This window comes from Hydra vulgaris, chromosome 01, assembly GCF_038396675.1.
Source record: "Hydra vulgaris chromosome 01, alternate assembly HydraT2T_AEP".
Taxonomy (NCBI): Eukaryota; Metazoa; Cnidaria; class Hydrozoa; order Anthoathecata; family Hydridae; genus Hydra; species Hydra vulgaris.
The window spans coordinates 43266582-43292919 of NC_088920.1; the positions used below are offsets into that span (position 1 = coordinate 43266582).

The following is a 26338-nucleotide window of genomic DNA, read 5'->3' on the forward strand; positions in this document are numbered from 1 at the left end:
GTTGCTAGAGACACGTAGCCAACTTGAAAAAAGACTCTTATTTAAAAAGCAGAGAACACTTATGCATGCAAAAAGCAGCACGTATGTTATAATTACCTGATGCCTGCAGCATGAACCCCGAAGAGGAGCTGTAAGGACCATCTCCTGACGGATTGACTGCTTTTCCTTTGAAAAAGTAATACACACCAGTAGACAGCCCTGTAAAGGTAACGTTAAGCGTATTGACAGAAGGTGGCAAATTCGAGGCATTTACTGTCTGCACAATACTTGTGTTTATGTTAATAAACGAGTAAGACTGCACTCTCTGAGACAAATCATCGATCACTGAAAAGACTATTACAATTGAGTTTGGACCTGCAGATGCGATCTGCTGAATAACTGGTGCAGAGGTCGGCAATGCTAAAAAAAAAAAAAAAAAAAATTACGTTTCAATAAAACATTTGACCATTTCACGCAAAGAACTTTTTCATTAATATTTTGAAAATAACATGTCTTTCAAGTGTTATCACGTGAAAAGAAACGCATCCACAATAATAATAATAATAATTTTATACAGTAATTTTGAGTACACTCAAAAACCTATATTGAAACAAGAAAAGTCACAAAAGCATCATTTTGTTGCAAACATGTTTTACGACAAACAACTTCATTCATTTTTGCGCTCAAAAAAGACTGTAAATGGCTGCAAATAAAGTTTTTTGACATTTATATGAGCAACCTGATAAGTATACTTATAATTATCAAACTGTTGATAATATATAAGTATACTTATCAGGATAATTATAATTACACAAACAAAAATACTTCACAAACATTTGTTTTCAAGTCTAAAAATTGCTTTTTCGGTGTAAAAAACTTTCTAATTACATGATATATATTTTATAAAAACATACTATATTTTTTTCTGTTACAAGTAATATGACTTTTTATATTTTAAATACTTTTTTACGACTTCGAAGTTTTCAAATTTTACACCGACTGTAAAATTTAAAAACTTATTAAAATAAAAAATTGTTTTTATTTTAATAATTCCAATATAATCTTTTGAAAAACTAGTTGCGCTCGAAAAAAAAACAAAAAAACAAAACATTTTCCTTTCATCCAAAAGAACTTACCAAAAAGATTTGCTTTGAATGCAAAAGATGACTTTAAAGCCCTGTAAGTTTAACTTACTATTAAATAATGATTGGTTTCACCAAATAACTGCAACTGCAGATCATACTCCAGATTGTGCACATCTTATTATCGTGTTTTTAGAAGAAACAAAGCCGAAAGTCTTACTTATATACTTTTCTGATATATGCATACATACATACATACTTAGATTTTACTTAATAAGCTAAAAATACTTTTACAGTAAAAAAAATTTATAAACGCATTCCAAACACTAAGCTCGTCAATTGTAAAATCGAGGATGAGTTTCATTTCGTGGTTGTTGTTTTTTTGTTCTTAATAAAAATAAAATCGAAAACATAAAACAAATTTGGATAACTTTAATAATAAATGCCAATTACCGCAACCAGCTGACACAAGTTCGTCTGAGTTGTCTGAGCAGTCTTGAACCAAGTTACAAGTTCTATTCATTAAGATGCACTGACCGTTTGAAACACAAGTGAAGTAAGCGTCTTGACAAGTGTCTATACAATAAAAAATAATAAAAAATTTAAAGATTATAAACTAAAAATATTGCAAACTTATCATACCACTTGTTTAGATGTCGACCTTTCAACTACCTGCTTTAAAACATATCAACTCGACACATAATATGAACAGAATTGCATACAAAACAAAAACAAACAAAAAAGTGTTTACACAGAAGAAACAAAAAACGGGTTTTTAATCTGTAACAGAAAAACCCTATTGCTCACCCCTATCTGCTGTTTTGTATGTATACGTAAAAAACTGTGTCGAAGACAATTCAGAACTGAACAGATAGACAGTGTATTGGTAAAAAGTTGCACTTTTCAAGTTTGTAAGAGTTACAAACTGCTGAGATGACACTGTAGAGTTCACACAGGTCGCTGGTAAGTTCAATTCGCAATAAGACACAAGGTATTGAAAAGTGGATGGATCTGCTGCTCCTGTAGTTTGAGGAGGTGACCAAGAGATTTTAACTGAATTGCTTTCAAAGTGAGTAACTGGAGCGACAGTCACATTAAAAGCAGTGACAACCGAACCTTGATGTTAAAAAAAATATTGATTCGTACATAAAATCTACTGTCCCCATAAAAAAAGCAACATTGAAAATCCTTACCCGCTCTATACACATTTTTTTAATGTGACCATTTTAATTAAACAAAAGCAAACTCAAATGCAACACAAAATAAGTATGTGGCATGTTGCTAGAGACACGTAGCCAACTTGAAAAAAGACTCTTATTTAAAAAGCAGAGAACACTTATGCATGCAAAAAGCAGCACGTATGTTATAATTACCTGATGCCTGCAGCATGAACCCCGAAGAGGAGCTGTAAGGACCATCTCCTGACGGATTGACTGCTTTTCCTTTGAAAAAGTAATACACACCAGTAGACAGCCCTGTAAAGGTAACGTTAAGCGTATTGACAGAAGGTGGCAAATTCGAGGCATTTACTGTCTGCACAATACTTGTGTTTATGTTAATAAACGAGTAAGACTGCACTCTCTGAGACAAATCATCGATCACTGAAAAGACTATTACAATTGAGTTTGGACCTGCAGATGCGATCTGCTGAATAACTGGTGCAGAGGTCGGCAATGCTAAAAAAAAAAAAAAAAAAAATTACGTTTCAATAAAACATTTGACCATTTCACGCAAAGAACTTTTTCATTAATATTTTGAAAATAACATGTCTTTCAAGTGTTATCACGTGAAAAGAAACGCATCCACAATAATAATAATAATAATTTTATACAGTAATTTTGAGTACACTCAAAAACCTATATTGAAACAAGAAAAGTCACAAAAGCATCATTTTGTTGCAAACATGTTTTACGACAAACAACTTCATTCATTTTTGCGCTCAAAAAAGACTGTAAATGGCTGCAAATAAAGTTTTTTGACATTTATATGAGCAACCTGATAAGTATACTTATAATTATCAAACTGTTGATAATATATAAGTATACTTATCAGGATAATTATAATTACACAAACAAAAATACTTCACAAACATTTGTTTTCAAGTCTAAAAATTGCTTTTTCGGTGTAAAAAACTTTCTAATTACATGATATATATTTTATAAAAACATACTATATTTTTTTCTGTTACAAGTAATATGACTTTTTATATTTTAAATACTTTTTTACGACTTCGAAGTTTTCAAATTTTACACCGACTGTAAAATTTAAAAACTTATTAAAATAAAAAATTGTTTTTATTTTAATAATTCCAATATAATCTTTTGAAAAACTAGTTGCGCTCGAAAAAAAAACAAAAAAACAAAACATTTTCCTTTCATCCAAAAGAACTTACCAAAAAGATTTGCTTTGAATGCAAAAGATGACTTTAAAGCCCTGTAAGTTTAACTTACTATTAAATAATGATTGGTTTCACCAAATAACTGCAACTGCAGATCATACTCCAGATTGTGCACATCTTATTATCGTGTTTTTAGAAGAAACAAAGCCGAAAGTCTTACTTATATACTTTTCTGATATATGCATACATACATACATACTTAGATTTTACTTAATAAGCTAAAAATACTTTTACAGTAAAAAAAATTTATAAACGCATTCCAAACACTAAGCTCGTCAATTGTAAAATCGAGGATGAGTTTCATTTCGTGGTTGTTGTTTTTTTGTTCTTAATAAAAATAAAATCGAAAACATAAAACAAATTTGGATAACTTTAATAATAAATGCCAATTACCGCAACCAGCTGACACAAGTTCGTCTGAGTTGTCTGAGCAGTCTTGAACCAAGTTACAAGTTCTATTCATTAAGATGCACTGACCGTTTGAAACACAAGTGAAGTAAGCGTCTTGACAAGTGTCTATACAATAAAAAATAATAAAAAATTTAAAGATTATAAACTAAAAATATTGCAAACTTATCATACCACTTGTTTAGATGTCGACCTTTCAACTACCTGCTTTAAAACATATCAACTCGACACATAATATGAACAGAATTGCATACAAAACAAAAACAAACAAAAAAGTGTTTACACAGAAGAAACAAAAAACGGGTTTTTAATCTGTAACAGAAAAACCCTATTGCTCACCCCTATCTGCTGTTTTGTATGTATACGTAAAAAACTGTGTCGAAGACAATTCAGAACTGAACAGATAGACAGTGTATTGGTAAAAAGTTGCACTTTTCAAGTTTGTAAGAGTTACAAACTGCTGAGATGACACTGTAGAGTTCACACAGGTCGCTGGTAAGTTCAATTCGCAATAAGACACAAGGTATTGAAAAGTGGATGGATCTGCTGCTCCTGTAGTTTGAGGAGGTGACCAAGAGATTTTAACTGAATTGCTTTCAAAGTGAGTAACTGGAGCGACAGTCACATTAAAAGCAGTGACAACCGAACCTTGATGTTAAAAAAAATATTGATTCGTACATAAAATCTACTGTCCCCATAAAAAAAGCAACATTGAAAATCCTTACCCGCTCTATACACATTTTTTTAATGTGACCATTTTAATTAAACAAAAGCAAACTCAAATGCAACACAAAATAAGTATGTGGCATGTTGCTAGAGACACGTAGCCAACTTGAAAAAAGACTCTTATTTAAAAAGCAGAGAACACTTATGCATGCAAAAAGCAGCACGTATGTTATAATTACCTGATGCCTGCAGCATGAACCCCGAAGAGGAGCTGTAAGGACCATCTCCTGACGGATTGACTGCTTTTCCTTTGAAAAAGTAATACACACCAGTAGACAGCCCTGTAAAGGTAACGTTAAGCGTATTGACAGAAGGTGGCAAATTCGAGGCATTTACTGTCTGCACAATACTTGTGTTTATGTTAATAAACGAGTAAGACTGCACTCTCTGAGACAAATCATCGATCACTGAAAAGACTATTACAATTGAGTTTGGACCTGCAGATGCGATCTGCTGAATAACTGGTGCAGAGGTCGGCAATGCTAAAAAAAAAAAAAAAAAAAATTACGTTTCAATAAAACATTTGACCATTTCACGCAAAGAACTTTTTCATTAATATTTTGAAAATAACATGTCTTTCAAGTGTTATCACGTGAAAAGAAACGCATCCACAATAATAATAATAATAATTTTATACAGTAATTTTGAGTACACTCAAAAACCTATATTGAAACAAGAAAAGTCACAAAAGCATCATTTTGTTGCAAACATGTTTTACGACAAACAACTTCATTCATTTTTGCGCTCAAAAAAGACTGTAAATGGCTGCAAATAAAGTTTTTTGACATTTATATGAGCAACCTGATAAGTATACTTATAATTATCAAACTGTTGATAATATATAAGTATACTTATCAGGATAATTATAATTACACAAACAAAAATACTTCACAAACATTTGTTTTCAAGTCTAAAAATTGCTTTTTCGGTGTAAAAAACTTTCTAATTACATGATATATATTTTATAAAAACATACTATATTTTTTTCTGTTACAAGTAATATGACTTTTTATATTTTAAATACTTTTTTACGACTTCGAAGTTTTCAAATTTTACACCGACTGTAAAATTTAAAAACTTATTAAAATAAAAAATTGTTTTTATTTTAATAATTCCAATATAATCTTTTGAAAAACTAGTTGCGCTCGAAAAAAAAACAAAAAAACAAAACATTTTCCTTTCATCCAAAAGAACTTACCAAAAAGATTTGCTTTGAATGCAAAAGATGACTTTAAAGCCCTGTAAGTTTAACTTACTATTAAATAATGATTGGTTTCACCAAATAACTGCAACTGCAGATCATACTCCAGATTGTGCACATCTTATTATCGTGTTTTTAGAAGAAACAAAGCCGAAAGTCTTACTTATATACTTTTCTGATATATGCATACATACATACATATTTAGATTTTACTTAATAAGCTAAAAATACTTTTACAGTAAAAAAAATTTATAAACGCATTCCAAACACTAAGCTCGTCAATTGTAAAATCGAGGATGAGTTTCATTTCGTGGTTGTTGTTTTTTTGTTCTTAATAAAAATAAAATCGAAAACATAAAACAAATTTGGATAACTTTAATAATAAATGCCAATTACCGCAACCAGCTGACACAAGTTCGTCTGAGTTGTCTGAGCAGTCTTGAACCAAGTTACAAGTTCTATTCATTAAGATGCACTGACCGTTTGAAACACAAGTGAAGTAAGCGTCTTGACAAGTGTCTATACAATAAAAAATAATAAAAAATTTAAAGATTATAAACTAAAAATATTGCAAACTTATCATACCACTTGTTTAGATGTCGACCTTTCAACTACCTGCTTTAAAACATATCAACTCGACACATAATATGAACAGAATTGCATACAAAACAAAAACAAACAAAAAAGTGTTTACACAGAAGAAACAAAAAACGGGTTTTTAATCTGTAACAGAAAAACCCTATTGCTCACCCCTATCTGCTGTTTTGTATGTATACGTAAAAAACTGTGTCGAAGACAATTCAGAACTGAACAGATAGACAGTGTATTGGTAAAAAGTTGCACTTTTCAAGTTTGTAAGAGTTACAAACTGCTGAGATGACACTGTAGAGTTCACACAGGTCGCTGGTAAGTTCAATTCGCAATAAGACACAAGGTATTGAAAAGTGGATGGATCTGCTGCTCCTGTAGTTTGAGGAGGTGACCAAGAGATTTTAACTGAATTGCTTTCAAAGTGAGTAACTGGAGCGACAGTCACATTAAAAGCAGTGACAACCGAACCTTGATGTTAAAAAAAATATTGATTCGTACATAAAATCTACTGTCCCCATAAAAAAAGCAACATTGAAAATCCTTACCCGCTCTATACACATTTTTTTAATGTGACCATTTTAATTAAACAAAAGCAAACTCAAATGCAACACAAAATAAGTATGTGGCATGTTGCTAGAGACACGTAGCCAACTTGAAAAAAGACTCTTATTTAAAAAGCAGAGAACACTTATGCATGCAAAAAGCAGCACGTATGTTATAATTACCTGATGCCTGCAGCATGAACCCCGAAGAGGAGCTGTAAGGACCATCTCCTGACGGATTGACTGCTTTTCCTTTGAAAAAGTAATACACACCAGTAGACAGCCCTGTAAAGGTAACGTTAAGCGTATTGACAGAAGGTGGCAAATTCGAGGCATTTACTGTCTGCACAATACTTGTGTTTATGTTAATAAACGAGTAAGACTGCACTCTCTGAGACAAATCATCGATCACTGAAAAGACTATTACAATTGAGTTTGGACCTGCAGATGCGATCTGCTGAATAACTGGTGCAGAGGTCGGCAATGCTAAAAAAAAAAAAAAAAAAAATTACGTTTCAATAAAACATTTGACCATTTCACGCAAAGAACTTTTTCATTAATATTTTGAAAATAACATGTCTTTCAAGTGTTATCACGTGAAAAGAAACGCATCCACAATAATAATAATAATAATTTTATACAGTAATTTTGAGTACACTCAAAAACCTATATTGAAACAAGAAAAGTCACAAAAGCATCATTTTGTTGCAAACATGTTTTACGACAAACAACTTCATTCATTTTTGCGCTCAAAAAAGACTGTAAATGGCTGCAAATAAAGTTTTTTGACATTTATATGAGCAACCTGATAAGTATACTTATAATTATCAAACTGTTGATAATATATAAGTATACTTATCAGGATAATTATAATTACACAAACAAAAATACTTCACAAACATTTGTTTTCAAGTCTAAAAATTGCTTTTTCGGTGTAAAAAACTTTCTAATTACATGATATATATTTTATAAAAACATACTATATTTTTTTCTGTTACAAGTAATATGACTTTTTATATTTTAAATACTTTTTTACGACTTCGAAGTTTTCAAATTTTACACCGACTGTAAAATTTAAAAACTTATTAAAATAAAAAATTGTTTTTATTTTAATAATTCCAATATAATCTTTTGAAAAACTAGTTGCGCTCGAAAAAAAAACAAAAAAACAAAACATTTTCCTTTCATCCAAAAGAACTTACCAAAAAGATTTGCTTTGAATGCAAAAGATGACTTTAAAGCCCTGTAAGTTTAACTTACTATTAAATAATGATTGGTTTCACCAAATAACTGCAACTGCAGATCATACTCCAGATTGTGCACATCTTATTATCGTGTTTTTAGAAGAAACAAAGCCGAAAGTCTTACTTATATACTTTTCTGATATATGCATACATACATACATATTTAGATTTTACTTAATAAGCTAAAAATACTTTTACAGTAAAAAAAATTTATAAACGCATTCCAAACACTAAGCTCGTCAATTGTAAAATCGAGGATGAGTTTCATTTCGTGGTTGTTGTTTTTTTGTTCTTAATAAAAATAAAATCGAAAACATAAAACAAATTTGGATAACTTTAATAATAAATGCCAATTACCGCAACCAGCTGACACAAGTTCGTCTGAGTTGTCTGAGCAGTCTTGAACCAAGTTACAAGTTCTATTCATTAAGATGCACTGACCGTTTGAAACACAAGTGAAGTAAGCGTCTTGACAAGTGTCTATACAATAAAAAATAATAAAAAATTTAAAGATTATAAACTAAAAATATTGCAAACTTATCATACCACTTGTTTAGATGTCGACCTTTCAACTACCTGCTTTAAAACATATCAACTCGACACATAATATGAACAGAATTGCATACAAAACAAAAACAAACAAAAAAGTGTTTACACAGAAGAAACAAAAAACGGGTTTTTAATCTGTAACAGAAAAACCCTATTGCTCACCCCTATCTGCTGTTTTGTATGTATACGTAAAAAACTGTGTCGAAGACAATTCAGAACTGAACAGATAGACAGTGTATTGGTAAAAAGTTGCACTTTTCAAGTTTGTAAGAGTTACAAACTGCTGAGATGACACTGTAGAGTTCACACAGGTCGCTGGTAAGTTCAATTCGCAATAAGACACAAGGTATTGAAAAGTGGATGGATCTGCTGCTCCTGTAGTTTGAGGAGGTGACCAAGAGATTTTAACTGAATTGCTTTCAAAGTGAGTAACTGGAGCGACAGTCACATTAAAAGCAGTGACAACCGAACCTTGATGTTAAAAAAAATATTGATTCGTACATAAAATCTACTGTCCCCATAAAAAAAGCAACATTGAAAATCCTTACCCGCTCTATACACATTTTTTTAATGTGACCATTTTAATTAAACAAAAGCAAACTCAAATGCAACACAAAATAAGTATGTGGCATGTTGCTAGAGACACGTAGCCAACTTGAAAAAAGACTCTTATTTAAAAAGCAGAGAACACTTATGCATGCAAAAAGCAGCACGTATGTTATAATTACCTGATGCCTGCAGCATGAACCCCGAAGAGGAGCTGTAAGGACCATCTCCTGACGGATTGACTGCTTTTCCTTTGAAAAAGTAATACACACCAGTAGACAGCCCTGTAAAGGTAACGTTAAGCGTATTGACAGAAGGTGGCAAATTCGAGGCATTTACTGTCTGCACAATACTTGTGTTTATGTTAATAAACGAGTAAGACTGCACTCTCTGAGACAAATCATCGATCACTGAAAAGACTATTACAATTGAGTTTGGACCTGCAGATGCGATCTGCTGAATAACTGGTGCAGAGGTCGGCAATGCTAAAAAAAAAAAAAAAAAAAATTACGTTTCAATAAAACATTTGACCATTTCACGCAAAGAACTTTTTCATTAATATTTTGAAAATAACATGTCTTTCAAGTGTTATCACGTGAAAAGAAACGCATCCACAATAATAATAATAATAATTTTATACAGTAATTTTGAGTACACTCAAAAACCTATATTGAAACAAGAAAAGTCACAAAAGCATCATTTTGTTGCAAACATGTTTTACGACAAACAACTTCATTCATTTTTGCGCTCAAAAAAGACTGTAAATGGCTGCAAATAAAGTTTTTTGACATTTATATGAGCAACCTGATAAGTATACTTATAATTATCAAACTGTTGATAATATATAAGTATACTTATCAGGATAATTATAATTACACAAACAAAAATACTTCACAAACATTTGTTTTCAAGTCTAAAAATTGCTTTTTCGGTGTAAAAAACTTTCTAATTACATGATATATATTTTATAAAAACATACTATATTTTTTTCTGTTACAAGTAATATGACTTTTTATATTTTAAATACTTTTTTACGACTTCGAAGTTTTCAAATTTTACACCGACTGTAAAATTTAAAAACTTATTAAAATAAAAAATTGTTTTTATTTTAATAATTCCAATATAATCTTTTGAAAAACTAGTTGCGCTCGAAAAAAAAACAAAAAAACAAAACATTTTCCTTTCATCCAAAAGAACTTACCAAAAAGATTTGCTTTGAATGCAAAAGATGACTTTAAAGCCCTGTAAGTTTAACTTACTATTAAATAATGATTGGTTTCACCAAATAACTGCAACTGCAGATCATACTCCAGATTGTGCACATCTTATTATCGTGTTTTTAGAAGAAACAAAGCCGAAAGTCTTACTTATATACTTTTCTGATATATGCATACATACATACATATTTAGATTTTACTTAATAAGCTAAAAATACTTTTACAGTAAAAAAAATTTATAAACGCATTCCAAACACTAAGCTCGTCAATTGTAAAATCGAGGATGAGTTTCATTTCGTGGTTGTTGTTTTTTTGTTCTTAATAAAAATAAAATCGAAAACATAAAACAAATTTGGATAACTTTAATAATAAATGCCAATTACCGCAACCAGCTGACACAAGTTCGTCTGAGTTGTCTGAGCAGTCTTGAACCAAGTTACAAGTTCTATTCATTAAGATGCACTGACCGTTTGAAACACAAGTGAAGTAAGCGTCTTGACAAGTGTCTATACAATAAAAAATAATAAAAAATTTAAAGATTATAAACTAAAAATATTGCAAACTTATCATACCACTTGTTTAGATGTCGACCTTTCAACTACCTGCTTTAAAACATATCAACTCGACACATAATATGAACAGAATTGCATACAAAACAAAAACAAACAAAAAAGTGTTTACACAGAAGAAACAAAAAACGGGTTTTTAATCTGTAACAGAAAAACCCTATTGCTCACCCCTATCTGCTGTTTTGTATGTATACGTAAAAAACTGTGTCGAAGACAATTCAGAACTGAACAGATAGACAGTGTATTGGTAAAAAGTTGCACTTTTCAAGTTTGTAAGAGTTACAAACTGCTGAGATGACACTGTAGAGTTCACACAGGTCGCTGGTAAGTTCAATTCGCAATAAGACACAAGGTATTGAAAAGTGGATGGATCTGCTGCTCCTGTAGTTTGAGGAGGTGACCAAGAGATTTTAACTGAATTGCTTTCAAAGTGAGTAACTGGAGCGACAGTCACATTAAAAGCAGTGACAACCGAACCTTGATGTTAAAAAAAATATTGATTCGTACATAAAATCTACTGTCCCCATAAAAAAAGCAACATTGAAAATCCTTACCCGCTCTATACACATTTTTTTAATGTGACCATTTTAATTAAACAAAAGCAAACTCAAATGCAACACAAAATAAGTATGTGGCATGTTGCTAGAGACACGTAGCCAACTTGAAAAAAGACTCTTATTTAAAAAGCAGAGAACACTTATGCATGCAAAAAGCAGCACGTATGTTATAATTACCTGATGCCTGCAGCATGAACCCCGAAGAGGAGCTGTAAGGACCATCTCCTGACGGATTGACTGCTTTTCCTTTGAAAAAGTAATACACACCAGTAGACAGCCCTGTAAAGGTAACGTTAAGCGTATTGACAGAAGGTGGCAAATTCGAGGCATTTACTGTCTGCACAATACTTGTGTTTATGTTAATAAACGAGTAAGACTGCACTCTCTGAGACAAATCATCGATCACTGAAAAGACTATTACAATTGAGTTTGGACCTGCAGATGCGATCTGCTGAATAACTGGTGCAGAGGTCGGCAATGCTAAAAAAAAAAAAAAAAAAAATTACGTTTCAATAAAACATTTGACCATTTCACGCAAAGAACTTTTTCATTAATATTTTGAAAATAACATGTCTTTCAAGTGTTATCACGTGAAAAGAAACGCATCCACAATAATAATAATAATAATTTTATACAGTAATTTTGAGTACACTCAAAAACCTATATTGAAACAAGAAAAGTCACAAAAGCATCATTTTGTTGCAAACATGTTTTACGACAAACAACTTCATTCATTTTTGCGCTCAAAAAAGACTGTAAATGGCTGCAAATAAAGTTTTTTGACATTTATATGAGCAACCTGATAAGTATACTTATAATTATCAAACTGTTGATAATATATAAGTATACTTATCAGGATAATTATAATTACACAAACAAAAATACTTCACAAACATTTGTTTTCAAGTCTAAAAATTGCTTTTTCGGTGTAAAAAACTTTCTAATTACATGATATATATTTTATAAAAACATACTATATTTTTTTCTGTTACAAGTAATATGACTTTTTATATTTTAAATACTTTTTTACGACTTCGAAGTTTTCAAATTTTACACCGACTGTAAAATTTAAAAACTTATTAAAATAAAAAATTGTTTTTATTTTAATAATTCCAATATAATCTTTTGAAAAACTAGTTGCGCTCGAAAAAAAAACAAAAAAACAAAACATTTTCCTTTCATCCAAAAGAACTTACCAAAAAGATTTGCTTTGAATGCAAAAGATGACTTTAAAGCCCTGTAAGTTTAACTTACTATTAAATAATGATTGGTTTCACCAAATAACTGCAACTGCAGATCATACTCCAGATTGTGCACATCTTATTATCGTGTTTTTAGAAGAAACAAAGCCGAAAGTCTTACTTATATACTTTTCTGATATATGCATACATACATACATATTTAGATTTTACTTAATAAGCTAAAAATACTTTTACAGTAAAAAAAATTTATAAACGCATTCCAAACACTAAGCTCGTCAATTGTAAAATCGAGGATGAGTTTCATTTCGTGGTTGTTGTTTTTTTGTTCTTAATAAAAATAAAATCGAAAACATAAAACAAATTTGGATAACTTTAATAATAAATGCCAATTACCGCAACCAGCTGACACAAGTTCGTCTGAGTTGTCTGAGCAGTCTTGAACCAAGTTACAAGTTCTATTCATTAAGATGCACTGACCGTTTGAAACACAAGTGAAGTAAGCGTCTTGACAAGTGTCTATACAATAAAAAATAATAAAAAATTTAAAGATTATAAACTAAAAATATTGCAAACTTATCATACCACTTGTTTAGATGTCGACCTTTCAACTACCTGCTTTAAAACATATCAACTCGACACATAATATGAACAGAATTGCATACAAAACAAAAACAAACAAAAAAGTGTTTACACAGAAGAAACAAAAAACGGGTTTTTAATCTGTAACAGAAAAACCCTATTGCTCACCCCTATCTGCTGTTTTGTATGTATACGTAAAAAACTGTGTCGAAGACAATTCAGAACTGAACAGATAGACAGTGTATTGGTAAAAAGTTGCACTTTTCAAGTTTGTAAGAGTTACAAACTGCTGAGATGACACTGTAGAGTTCACACAGGTCGCTGGTAAGTTCAATTCGCAATAAGACACAAGGTATTGAAAAGTGGATGGATCTGCTGCTCCTGTAGTTTGAGGAGGTGACCAAGAGATTTTAACTGAATTGCTTTCAAAGTGAGTAACTGGAGCGACAGTCACATTAAAAGCAGTGACAACCGAACCTTGATGTTAAAAAAAATATTGATTCGTACATAAAATCTACTGTCCCCATAAAAAAAGCAACATTGAAAATCCTTACCCGCTCTATACACATTTTTTTAATGTGACCATTTTAATTAAACAAAAGCAAACTCAAATGCAACACAAAATAAGTATGTGGCATGTTGCTAGAGACACGTAGCCAACTTGAAAAAAGACTCTTATTTAAAAAGCAGAGAACACTTATGCATGCAAAAAGCAGCACGTATGTTATAATTACCTGATGCCTGCAGCATGAACCCCGAAGAGGAGCTGTAAGGACCATCTCCTGACGGATTGACTGCTTTTCCTTTGAAAAAGTAATACACACCAGTAGACAGCCCTGTAAAGGTAACGTTAAGCGTATTGACAGAAGGTGGCAAATTCGAGGCATTTACTGTCTGCACAATACTTGTGTTTATGTTAATAAACGAGTAAGACTGCACTCTCTGAGACAAATCATCGATCACTGAAAAGACTATTACAATTGAGTTTGGACCTGCAGATGCGATCTGCTGAATAACTGGTGCAGAGGTCGGCAATGCTAAAAAAAAAAAAAAAAAAATTACGTTTCAATAAAACATTTGACCATTTCACGCAAAGAACTTTTTCATTAATATTTTGAAAATAACATGTCTTTCAAGTGTTATCACGTGAAAAGAAACGCATCCACAATAATAATAATAATAATTTTATACAGTAATTTTGAGTACACTCAAAAACCTATATTGAAACAAGAAAAGTCACAAAAGCATCATTTTGTTGCAAACATGTTTTACGACAAACAACTTCATTCATTTTTGCGCTCAAAAAAGACTGTAAATGGCTGCAAATAAAGTTTTTTGACATTTATATGAGCAACCTGATAAGTATACTTATAATTATCAAACTGTTGATAATATATAAGTATACTTATCAGGATAATTATAATTACACAAACAAAAATACTTCACAAACATTTGTTTTCAAGTCTAAAAATTGCTTTTTCGGTGTAAAAAACTTTCTAATTACATGATATATATTTTATAAAAACATACTATATTTTTTTCTGTTACAAGTAATATGACTTTTTATATTTTAAATACTTTTTTACGACTTCGAAGTTTTCAAATTTTACACCGACTGTAAAATTTAAAAACTTATTAAAATAAAAAATTGTTTTTATTTTAATAATTCCAATATAATCTTTTGAAAAACTAGTTGCGCTCGAAAAAAAAACAAAAAAACAAAACATTTTCCTTTCATCCAAAAGAACTTACCAAAAAGATTTGCTTTGAATGCAAAAGATGACTTTAAAGCCCTGTAAGTTTAACTTACTATTAAATAATGATTGGTTTCACCAAATAACTGCAACTGCAGATCATACTCCAGATTGTGCACATCTTATTATCGTGTTTTTAGAAGAAACAAAGCCGAAAGTCTTACTTATATACTTTTCTGATATATGCATACATACATACATATTTAGATTTTACTTAATAAGCTAAAAATACTTTTACAGTAAAAAAAATTTATAAACGCATTCCAAACACTAAGCTCGTCAATTGTAAAATCGAGGATGAGTTTCATTTCGTGGTTGTTGTTTTTTTGTTTTCAATAAAAATAAAATCGAAAACATAAAACAAATTTGGATAACTTTAATAATAAATGCCAATTACCGCAACCAGCTGACACAAGTTCGTCTGAGTTGTCTGAGCAGTCTTGAACCAAGTTACAAGTTCTATTCATTAAGATGCACTGACCGTTTGAAACACAAGTGAAGTAAGCGTCTTGACAAGTGTCTATACAATAAAAAATAATAAAAAATTTAAAGATTATAAACTAAAAATATTGCAAACTTATCATACCACTTGTTTAGATGTCGACCTTTCAACTACCTGCTTTAAAACATATCAACTCGACACATAATATGAACAGAATTGCATACAAAACAAAAACAAACAAAAAAGTGTTTACACAGAAGAAACAAAAAACGGGTTTTTAATCTGTAACAGAAAAACCCTATTGCTCACCCCTATCTGCTGTTTTGTATGTATACGTAAAAAACTGTGTCGAAGACAATTCAGAACTGAACAGATAGACAGTGTATTGGTAAAAAGTTGCACTTTTCAAGTTTGTAAGAGTTACAAACTGCTGAGATGACACTGTAGAGTTCACACAGGTCGCTGGTAAGTTCAATTCGCAATAAGACACAAGGTATTGAAAAGTGGATGGATCTGCTGCTCCTGTAGTTTGAGGAGGTGACCAAGAGATTTTAACTGAATTGCTTTCAAAGTGAGTAACTGGAGCGACAGTCACATTAAAAGCAGTGACAACCGAACCTTGATGTTAAAAAAAATATTGATTCGTACATAAAATCTACTGTCCCCATAAAAAAAGCAACATTGAAAATCCTTACCCGCTCTATACACATTTTTTTAATGTGACCATTTTAATTAAACAAAAGCAAACTCAAATGCAACACAAAATAAGTATGTGGCATGTTGCTAGAGACACGTAGCCAACTTGAAAAAAGACTCTTATTTAAAAAGCAGAGAACACTTATGCATGCAAAAAGCAGCACGTATGTTATAATTACCTGATGCCTGCAGCATGAACCCCGAAGAGGAGCTGTAAGGACCATCTCCTGACGGATTGACTGCTTTTCCTTTGAAAAAGTAATACACACCAGTAGACAGCCCTGTAAAGGTAACGTTAAGCGTATTGACAGAAGGTGGCAAATTCGAGGCATTTACTGTCTGCACAATACTTGTGTTTATGTTAATAAACGAGTAAGACTGCACTCTCTGAGACAAATCATCGATCACTGAAAAGACTATTACAATTGAGTTTGGACCTGCAGATGCGATCTGCTGAATAACTGGTGCAGAGGTCGGCAATGCTAAAAAAAAAAAAAAAAAAAATTACGTTTCAATAAAACATTTGACCATTTCACGCAAAGAACTTTTTCATTAATATTTTGAAAATAACATGTCTTTCAAGTGTTATCACGTGAAAAGAAACGCATCCACAATAATAATAATAATAATTTTATACAGTAATTTTGAGTACACTCAAAAACCTATATTGAAACAAGAAAAGTCACAAAAGCATCATTTTGTTGCAAACATGTTTTACGACAAACAACTTCATTCATTTTTGCGCTCAAAAAAGACTGTAAATGGCTGCAAATAAAGTTTTTTGACATTTATATGAGCAACCTGATAAGTATACTTATAATTATCAAACTGTTGATAATATATAAGTATACTTATCAGGATAATTATAATTACACAAACAAAAATACTTCACAAACATTTGTTTTCAAGTCTAAAAATTGCTTTTTCGGTGTAAAAAACTTTCTAATTACATGATATATATTTTATAAAAACATACTATATTTTTTTCTGTTACAAGTAATATGACTTTTTATATTTTAAATACTTTTTTACGACTTCGAAGTTTTCAAATTTTACACCGACTGTAAAATTTAAAAACTTATTAAAATAAAAAATTGTTTTTATTTTAATAATTCCAATATAATCTTTTGAAAAACTAGTTGCGCTCGAAAAAAAAACAAAAAAACAAAACATTTTCCTTTCATCCAAAAGAACTTACCAAAAAGATTTGCTTTGAATGCAAAAGATGACTTTAAAGCCCTGTAAGTTTAACTTACTATTAAATAATGATTGGTTTCACCAAATAACTGCAACTGCAGATCATACTCCAGATTGTGCACATCTTATTATCGTGTTTTTAGAAGAAACAAAGCCGAAAGTCTTACTTATATACTTTTCTGATATATGCATACATACATACATATTTAGATTTTACTTAATAAGCTAAAAATACTTTTACAGTAAAAAAAATTTATAAACGCATTCCAAACACTAAGCTCGTCAATTGTAAAATCGAGGATGAGTTTCATTTCGTGGTTGTTGTTTTTTTGTTTTCAATAAAAATAAAATCGAAAACATAAAACAAATTTGGATAACTTTAATAATAAATGCCAATTACCGCAACCAGCTGACACAAGTTCGTCTGAGTTGTCTGAGCAGTCTTGAACCAAGTTACAAGTTCTATTCATTAAGATGCACTGACCGTTTGAAACACAAGTGAAGTAAGCGTCTTGACAAGTGTCTATACAATAAAAAATAATAAAAAATTTAAAGATTATAAACTAAAAATATTGCAAACTTATCATACCACTTGTTTAGATGTCGACCTTTCAACTACCTGCTTTAAAACATATCAACTCGACACATAATATGAACAGAATTGCATACAAAACAAAAACAAACAAAAAAGTGTTTACACAGAAGAAACAAAAAACGGGTTTTTAATCTGTAACAGAAAAACCCTATTGCTCACCCCTATCTGCTGTTTTGTATGTATACGTAAAAAACTGTGTCGAAGACAATTCAGAACTGAACAGATAGACAGTGTATTGGTAAAAAGTTGCACTTTTCAAGTTTGTAAGAGTTACAAACTGCTGAGATGACACTGTAGAGTTCACACAGGTCGCTGGTAAGTTCAATTCGCAATAAGACACAAGGTATTGAAAAGTGGATGGATCTGCTGCTCCTGTAGTTTGAGGAGGTGACCAAGAGATTTTAACTGAATTGCTTTCAAAGTGAGTAACTGGAGCGACAGTCACATTAAAAGCAGTGACAACCGAACCTTGATGTTAAAAAAAATATTGATTCGTACATAAAATCTACTGTCCCCATAAAAAAAGCAACATTGAAAATCCTTACCCGCTCTATACACATTTTTTTAATGTGACCATTTTAATTAAACAAAAGCAAACTCAAATGCAACACAAAATAAGTATGTGGCATGTTGCTAGAGACACGTAGCCAACTTGAAAAAAGACTCTTATTTAAAAAGCAGAGAACACTTATGCATGCAAAAAGCAGCACGTATGTTATAATTACCTGATGCCTGCAGCATGAACCCCGAAGAGGAGCTGTAAGGACCATCTCCTGACGGATTGACTGCTTTTCCTTTGAAAAAGTAATACACACCAGTAGACAGCCCTGTAAAGGTAACGTTAAGCGTATTGACAGAAGGTGGCAAATTCGAGGCATTTACTGTCTGCACAATACTTGTGTTTATGTTAATAAACGAGTAAGACTGCACTCTCTGAGACAAATCATCGATCACTGAAAAGACTATTACAATTGAGTTTGGACCTGCAGATGCGATCTGCTGAATAACTGGTGCAGAGGTCGGCAATGCTAAAAAAAAAAAAAAAAAAAATTACGTTTCAATAAAACATTTGACCATTTCACGCAAAGAACTTTTTCATTAATATTTTGAAAATAACATGTCTTTCAAGTGTTATCACGTGAAAAGAAACGCATCCACAATAATAATAATAATAATTTTATACAGTAATTTTGAGTACACTCAAAAACCTATATTGAAACAAGAAAAGTCACAAAAGCATCATTTTGTTGCAAACATGTTTTACGACAAACAACTTCATTCATTTTTGCGCTCAAAAAAGACTGTAAATGGCTGCAAATAAAGTTTTTTGACATTTATATGAGCAACCTGATAAGTATACTTATAATTATCAAACTGTTGATAATATATAAGTATACTTATCAGGATAATTATAATTACACAAACAAAAATACTTCACAAACATTTGTTTTCAAGTCTAAAAATTGCTTTTTCGGTGTAAAAAACTTTCTAATTACATGATATATATTTTATAAAAACATACTATATTTTTTTCTGTTACAAGTAATATGACTTTTTATATTTTAAATACTTTTTTACGACTTCGAAGTTTTCAAATTTTACACCGACTGTAAAATTTAAAAACTTATTAAAATAAAAAATTGTTTTTATTTTAATAATTCCAATATAATCTTTTGAAAAACTAGTTGCGCTCGAAAAAAAAACAAAAAAACAAAACATTTTCCTTTCATCCAAAAGAACTTACCAAAAAGATTTGCTTTGAATGCAAAAGATGACTTTAAAGCCCTGTAAGTTTAACTTACTATTAAATAATGATTGGTTTCACCAAATAACTGCAACTGCAGATCATACTCCAGATTGTGCACATCTTATTATCGTGTTTTTAGAAGAAACAAAGCCGAAAGTCTTACTTATATACTTTTCTGATATATGCATACATACATACATATTTAGATTTTACTTAATAAGCTAAAAATACTTTTACAGTAAAAAAAATTTATAAACGCATTCCAAACACTAAGCTCGTCAATTGTAAAATCGAGGATGAGTTTCATTTCGTGGTTGTTGTTTTTTTGTTCTTAATAAAAATAAAATCGAAAACATAAAACAAATTTGGATAACTTTAATAATAAATGCCAATTACCGCAACCAGCTGACACAAGTTCGTCTGAGTTGTCTGAGCAGTCTTGAACCAAGTTACAAGTTCTATTCATTAAGATGCACTGACCGTTTGAAACACAAGTGAAGTAAGCGTCTTGACAAGTGTCTATACAATAAAAAATAATAAAAAATTTAAAGATTATAAACTAAAAATATTGCAAACTTATCATACCACTTGTTTAGATGTCGACCTTTCAACTACCTGCTTTAAAACATATCAACTCGACACATAATATGAACAGAATTGCATACAAAACAAAAACAAACAAAAAAGTGTTTACACAGAAGAAACAAAAAACGGGTTTTTAATCTGTAACAGAAAAACCCTATTGCTCACCCCTATCTGCTGTTTTGTATGTATACGTAAAAAACTGTGTCGAAGACAATTCAGAACTGAACAGATAGACAGTGTATTGGTAAAAAGTTGCACTTTTCAAGTTTGTAAGAGTTACAAACTGCTGAGATGACACTGTAGAGTTCACACAGGTCGCTGGTAAGTTCAATTCGCAATAAGACACAAGGTATTGAAAAGTGGATGGATCTGCTGCTCCTGTAGTTTGAGGAGGTGACCAAGAGATTTTAACTGAATTGCATTCAAATGAGTAACTGGAGCGACAGTCACATTAAAAGCAGTGACAACCGAACCTTGATGTTAAAAAAAATATTGATTCGTACATAAAATCTACTGTCCCCATAAAAAAAGCAACATTGAAAATCCTTACCCGCTCTATACACATTTTTTTAATGTGACCATTTTAATTAAACAAAAGCAAACTCAAATGCAACACAAAATAAGTATGTGGCATGTTGCTAGAGACACGTAGCCAACTTGAAAAAAGACTCTTATTTAAAAAGCAGAGAACACTTATGCATGCAAAAAGCAGCACGTATGTTATAATTACCTGATGCCTGCAGCATGAACCCCGAAGAGGAGCTGTAAGGACCATCTCCTGACGGATTGACTGCTTTTCCTTTGAAAAAGTAATACACACCAGTAGACAGCCCTGTAAAGGTAACGTTAAGCGTATTGACAGAAGGTGGCAAATTCGAGGCATTTACTGTCTGCACAATACTTGTGTTTATGTTAATAAACGAGTAAGACTGCACTCTCTGAGACAAATCATCGATCACTGAAAAGACTATTACCATTGAGTTTGGACCTGCAGATGCGATCTGCTGAATAACTGTGGCATGTTTGCAATGCTAAAATAAAAAAATAAAATTACGCTCTAAGTCAAACATTTGACCATTTCACGCAAAGAACTTTTTCATTAATATTTTGAAAATAACATGTCTTTCAAGTGTTATCACGTGAAAAAAGAAAAACGCATCCACAATAATAATAATAATAATTTTATACAGTAATTTTGAGTACACCAAAACCTATATTGAAACAAGAAAAGTCACAAAAGCATCATTTTGTTGCAAACATGTTTTACGACAAACAACTTCATTCATTTTTGCGCTCAAAAAAGACTGTAAATGGCTGCAAATAAAGTTTTTTGACATTTATATGAGCAACCTGATAAGTATACTTATAATTATCAAACTGTTGATAATATATAAGTATACTTATCAGGATAATTATAATTACACAAACAAAAATACTTCACAAACATTTGTTTTCAAGTCTAAAAATTGCTTTTTCGGTGTAAAAAACTTTCTAATTACATGATATATATTTTATAAAAACATACTATATTTTTTTCTGTTACAAGTAATATGACTTTTTATATTTTAAATACTTTTTTACGACTTCGAAGTTTTCAAATTTTACACCGACTGTAAAATTTAAAACTTATTAAAATAAAAAATTGTTTTTATTTTAATAATTCCAATATAATCTTTTGAAAAACTAGTTGCGCTCTAAAAAAAACAAAAAAACAAAACATTTTCCTTTCATCCAAAAGAACTTACCAAAAAGATTTGCTTTGAATGCAAAAGATGACTTTAAAGACCTGTAATTTTAACTTACTATTAAATACTGATTGGTTTCACCAAATAACTGCAACTTAAGATCATACTCCAGTTTTTGCACATCTTATTATCGTGTTTTTAGAAGAAACAAAGCCGAAAGTCTTACTTATATACTTTTCTGATATATGCATACATACATACATATTTAGATTTTACTTAGCTAAAAATACTTTTACAGTAAAAAAAATTTATAAACGCATTCCAAACACTAAGCTCGTCAATTGTAAAATCGAGGATGAGTTTCATTTCGTGGTTGTTGTTTTTGTTTTCAATAAAAATAAATCGAAACATAAAAACAAATTTGGATAACTTTAATAATAAATGCCAAATCACCGCAACCAGCTGACACAAGTTCGTCTGAGTTGTCTGAGCAGTCTTGAACCAAGTTACAAGTTCTATTCATTAGACTATATGTACCCGAAACACAAGTGAAGTAAGCGTCTTGACAAGTGTCTATAGATAAAATAATAAAAAATTTAAGATTATAAACTAAAAATATTGCAAACTTATCATACCACTTGTTTAGATGTCGACCTTTCAACTACCTGCTTTAAAACATATCAACTCGACACATAATATGAACAGAATTGCATACAAAACAAAAACAAACAAAAAAGTGTTTACACAGAAGAAACAAAAAACGGGTTTTTAATCTGTAACAGAAAAACCCTATTGCTCACCCCTATCTGCTGTTTTGTATGTATACGTAAAAAACTGTGTCGAAGACAATTCAGAACTGAACAGATAGACAGTGTATTGGTAAAAAGTTGCACTTTTCAAGTTTGTAAGAGTTACAAACTGCTGAGATGACACTGTAGAGTTCACACAGGTCGCTGGTAAGTTCAACTCGCAATAAGACACAAGGTATTGAAAAGTGGATGGATCTGCTGCTCCTGTAGTTTGAGGAGGTGACCAAGAGATTTTAACTGAATTGCTTTCAAAGTGAGTAACTGGAGCGACAGTCACATTAAAAGCAGTGACAACCGAACCTTGATGTTAAAAAAAATATTGATTCGTACATAAAATCTACTGTCCCCATAAAAAAAGCAACATTGAAAATCCTTACCCGCTCTATACACATTTTTTTAATGTGACCATTTTAATTAAACAAAAGCAAACTCAAATGCAACACAAAATAAGTATGTGGCATGTTGCTAGAGACACGTAGCCAAATGTAAAAAAAGAACTTTCTTATTTAAAAAGCAGAGAACACTTATGCATGCAAAAAGCAGCACGTATGTTATAATTACCTGATGCCTGCAGCATGAACCCCGAGAGGAGCTGTAAGGACCATCTCCTGACGGATTGACTGCTTTTCCTTTGAAAAAGTAATACACACCAGTAGACAGCCCTGTAAAGGTAACGTTAAGCGTATTGACAGAAGGTGGCAAATTCGAGCCATTTACTGTCGGCACAATACGTGTGTTTCTGTTAATACCCGAGTAAGACAGCACTCTCTGAGACAAATCATCGATCACTGAAAGACTATTACAATTGAGTTTGGACCTGCAGATGCGATCTGCTGAATAACTGGTGCAGAGGTCGGCAATGCTAAAAAAAAAAAAAAAAAATTACGTTTCAATAAAACATTTGACCATTTCACGCAAAGAACTTTTTCATTAATATTTTGAAAATAACATGTCTTTCAAGTGTTATCACGTGAAAAGAAACGCATCCACAATAATAATAATAATTTTATACAGTAATTTTGAGTACACTCAAAAACCTATATTGAAACAAGAAAAGTCACAAAAGCATCATTTTGTTGCAAACATGTTTTACGACAAACAACTTCATTCATTTTTGCGCTCAAAAAAGACTGTAAATGGCTGCAAATAAAGTTTTTTGACATTTATATGAGCAACCTGATAAGTATACTTATAATTATCAAACTGTTGATAATATATAAGTATACTTATCAGGATAATTATAATTACACAAACAAACATCATAAACATTTGTTTTCAAGTGTAAAAATTGCTTTTTGTGTAAAAACTTTCTAATTACATGATATATATTTTATAAAAACATACTATATTTTTTTCTGTTACAAGTAATATGACTTTTTATATTTTAAATACTTTTTTACGACTTCGAAGTTTTCAAATTTTACACCGACTGTAAAATTTAAAACTTATTAAAATAAAAAATTGTTTTTATTTTAATAATTCCAATATAATCTTTTGAAAAACTAGTTGCGCTCGAAAAAAAAACAAAAAAACAAAACATTTTCCTTTCATCCAAAAGAACTTACCAAAAAGATTTGCTTTGAATGCAAAAGATGACTTTAAAGCCCTGTAAGTTTAACTTACTATTAAATAATGATTGGTTTCACCAAATAACTGCAACTGCAGATCATACTCCAGATTGTGCACATCTTATTATCGTGTTTTTAGAAGAAACAAAGCCGAAAGTCTTACTTATATACTTTTCTGATATATGCATACATACATACATATTTAGATTTTACTTAATAAGCTAAAAATACTTTTACAGTAAAAAAAATTTATAAACGCATTCCAAACACTAAGCTCGTCAATTGTAAAATCGAGGATGAGTTTCATTTCGTGGTTGTTGTTTTTTTGTTCTTAATAAAAATAAAATCGAAAACATAAAACAAATTTGGATAACTTTAATAATAAATGCCAATTACCGCAACCAGCTGACACAAGTTCGTCTGAGTTGTCTGAGCAGTCTTGAACCAAGTTACAAGTTCTATTCATTAAGATGCACTGACCGTTTGAAACACAAGTGAAGTAAGCGTCTTGACAAGTGTCTATACAATAAAAAATAATAAAAAATTTAAAGATTATAAACTAAAAATATTGCAAACTTATCATACCACTTGTTTAGATGTCGACCTTTCAACTACCTGCTTTAAAACATATCAACTCGACACATAATATGAACAGAATTGCATACAAAACAAAAACAAACAAAAAAGTGTTTACACAGAAGAAACAAAAAACGGGTTTTTAATCTGTAACAGAAAAACCCTATTGCTCACCCCTATCTGCTGTTTTGTATGTATACGTAAAAAACTGTGTCGAAGACAATTCAGAACTGAACAGATAGACAGTGTATTGGTAAAAAGTTGCACTTTTCAAGTTTGTAAGAGTTACAAACTGCTGAGATGACACTGTAGAGTTCACACAGGTCGCTGGTAAGTTCAATTCGCAATAAGACACAAGGTATTGAAAAGTGGATGGATCTGCTGCTCCTGTAGTTTGAGGAGGTGACCAAGAGATTTTAACTGAATTGCTTTCAAAGTGAGTAACTGGAGCGACAGTCACATTAAAAGCAGTGACAACCGAACCTTGATGTTAAAAAAAATATTGATTCGTACATAAAATCTACTGTCCCCATAAAAAAAGCAACATTGAAAATCCTTACCCGCTCTATACACATTTTTTTAATGTGACCATTTTAATTAAACAAAAGCAAACTCAAATGCAACACAAAATAAGTATGTGGCATGTTGCTAGAGACACGTAGCCAACTTGAAAAAAGACTCTTATTTAAAAAGCAGAGAACACTTATGCATGCAAAAAGCAGCACGTATGTTATAATTACCTGATGCCTGCAGCATGAACCCCGAAGAGGAGCTGTAAGGACCATCTCCTGACGGATTGACTGCTTTTCCTTTGAAAAAGTAATACACACCAGTAGACAGCCCTGTAAAGGTAACGTTAAGCGTATTGACAGAAGGTGGCAAATTCGAGGCATTTACTGTCTGCACAATACTTGTGTTTATGTTAATAAACGAGTAAGACTGCACTCTCTGAGACAAATCATCGATCACTGAAAAGACTATTACAATTGAGTTTGGACCTGCAGATGCGATCTGCTGAATAACTGGTGCAGAGGTCGGCAATGCTAAAAAAAAAAAAAAAAAAAAATTACGTTTCAATAAAACATTTGACCATTTCACGCAAAGAACTTTTTCATTAATATTTTGAAAATAACATGTCTTTCAAGTGTTATCACGTGAAAAGAAACGCATCCACAATAATAATAATAATAATTTTATACAGTAATTTTGAGTACACTCAAAAACCTATATTGAAACAAGAAAAGTCACAAAAGCATCATTTTGTTGCAAACATGTTTTACGACAAACAACTTCA

The 26338-nt window shown here is 31.1% G+C and overlaps 1 protein-coding gene across 1 annotated transcript in view; it reads right to left on the reverse strand.

The window, feature by feature from the left end:
- The window catches only part of LOC101241241 (uncharacterized), a 66186-nt gene extending 40099 nt beyond the window's left edge, over positions 1 to 26087 (reverse strand). Inside the window, exons 1-34 of the mRNA XM_065788258.1 lie at positions 25785 to 26087; positions 25219 to 25527; positions 24865 to 24987; positions 23462 to 23762; positions 22892 to 23200; positions 22545 to 22664; positions 21137 to 21437; positions 20572 to 20879; positions 20218 to 20340; positions 18800 to 19102; positions 18234 to 18542; positions 17880 to 18002; positions 16462 to 16764; positions 15896 to 16204; positions 15542 to 15664; positions 14125 to 14427; positions 13559 to 13867; positions 13205 to 13327; positions 11787 to 12089; positions 11221 to 11529; positions 10867 to 10989; positions 9449 to 9751; positions 8883 to 9191; positions 8529 to 8651; positions 7111 to 7413; positions 6545 to 6853; positions 6191 to 6313; positions 4773 to 5075; positions 4207 to 4515; positions 3853 to 3975; positions 2435 to 2737; positions 1869 to 2177; positions 1515 to 1637; positions 97 to 399 (exon numbers count right to left, since the gene is read on the reverse strand). Coding sequence (XP_065644330.1) covers positions 97 to 399; positions 1515 to 1637; positions 1869 to 2177; positions 2435 to 2737; positions 3853 to 3975; positions 4207 to 4515; positions 4773 to 5075; positions 6191 to 6313; positions 6545 to 6853; positions 7111 to 7413; positions 8529 to 8651; positions 8883 to 9191; positions 9449 to 9751; positions 10867 to 10989; positions 11221 to 11529; positions 11787 to 12089; positions 13205 to 13327; positions 13559 to 13867; positions 14125 to 14427; positions 15542 to 15664; positions 15896 to 16204; positions 16462 to 16764; positions 17880 to 18002; positions 18234 to 18542; positions 18800 to 19102; positions 20218 to 20287 — 6253 coding nt within the window. The 5' untranslated portion in view covers positions 20288 to 20340; positions 20572 to 20879; positions 21137 to 21437; ... (4 more) ...; positions 25219 to 25527; positions 25785 to 26087. The remainder of the gene's footprint in view (positions 1 to 96; positions 400 to 1514; positions 1638 to 1868; positions 2178 to 2434; positions 2738 to 3852; positions 3976 to 4206; positions 4516 to 4772; positions 5076 to 6190; positions 6314 to 6544; positions 6854 to 7110; positions 7414 to 8528; positions 8652 to 8882; positions 9192 to 9448; positions 9752 to 10866; positions 10990 to 11220; positions 11530 to 11786; positions 12090 to 13204; positions 13328 to 13558; positions 13868 to 14124; positions 14428 to 15541; positions 15665 to 15895; positions 16205 to 16461; positions 16765 to 17879; positions 18003 to 18233; positions 18543 to 18799; positions 19103 to 20217; positions 20341 to 20571; positions 20880 to 21136; positions 21438 to 22544; positions 22665 to 22891; positions 23201 to 23461; positions 23763 to 24864; positions 24988 to 25218; positions 25528 to 25784) is intronic.
- Between the last annotated feature and the right edge of the window lie 251 nt (positions 26088 to 26338).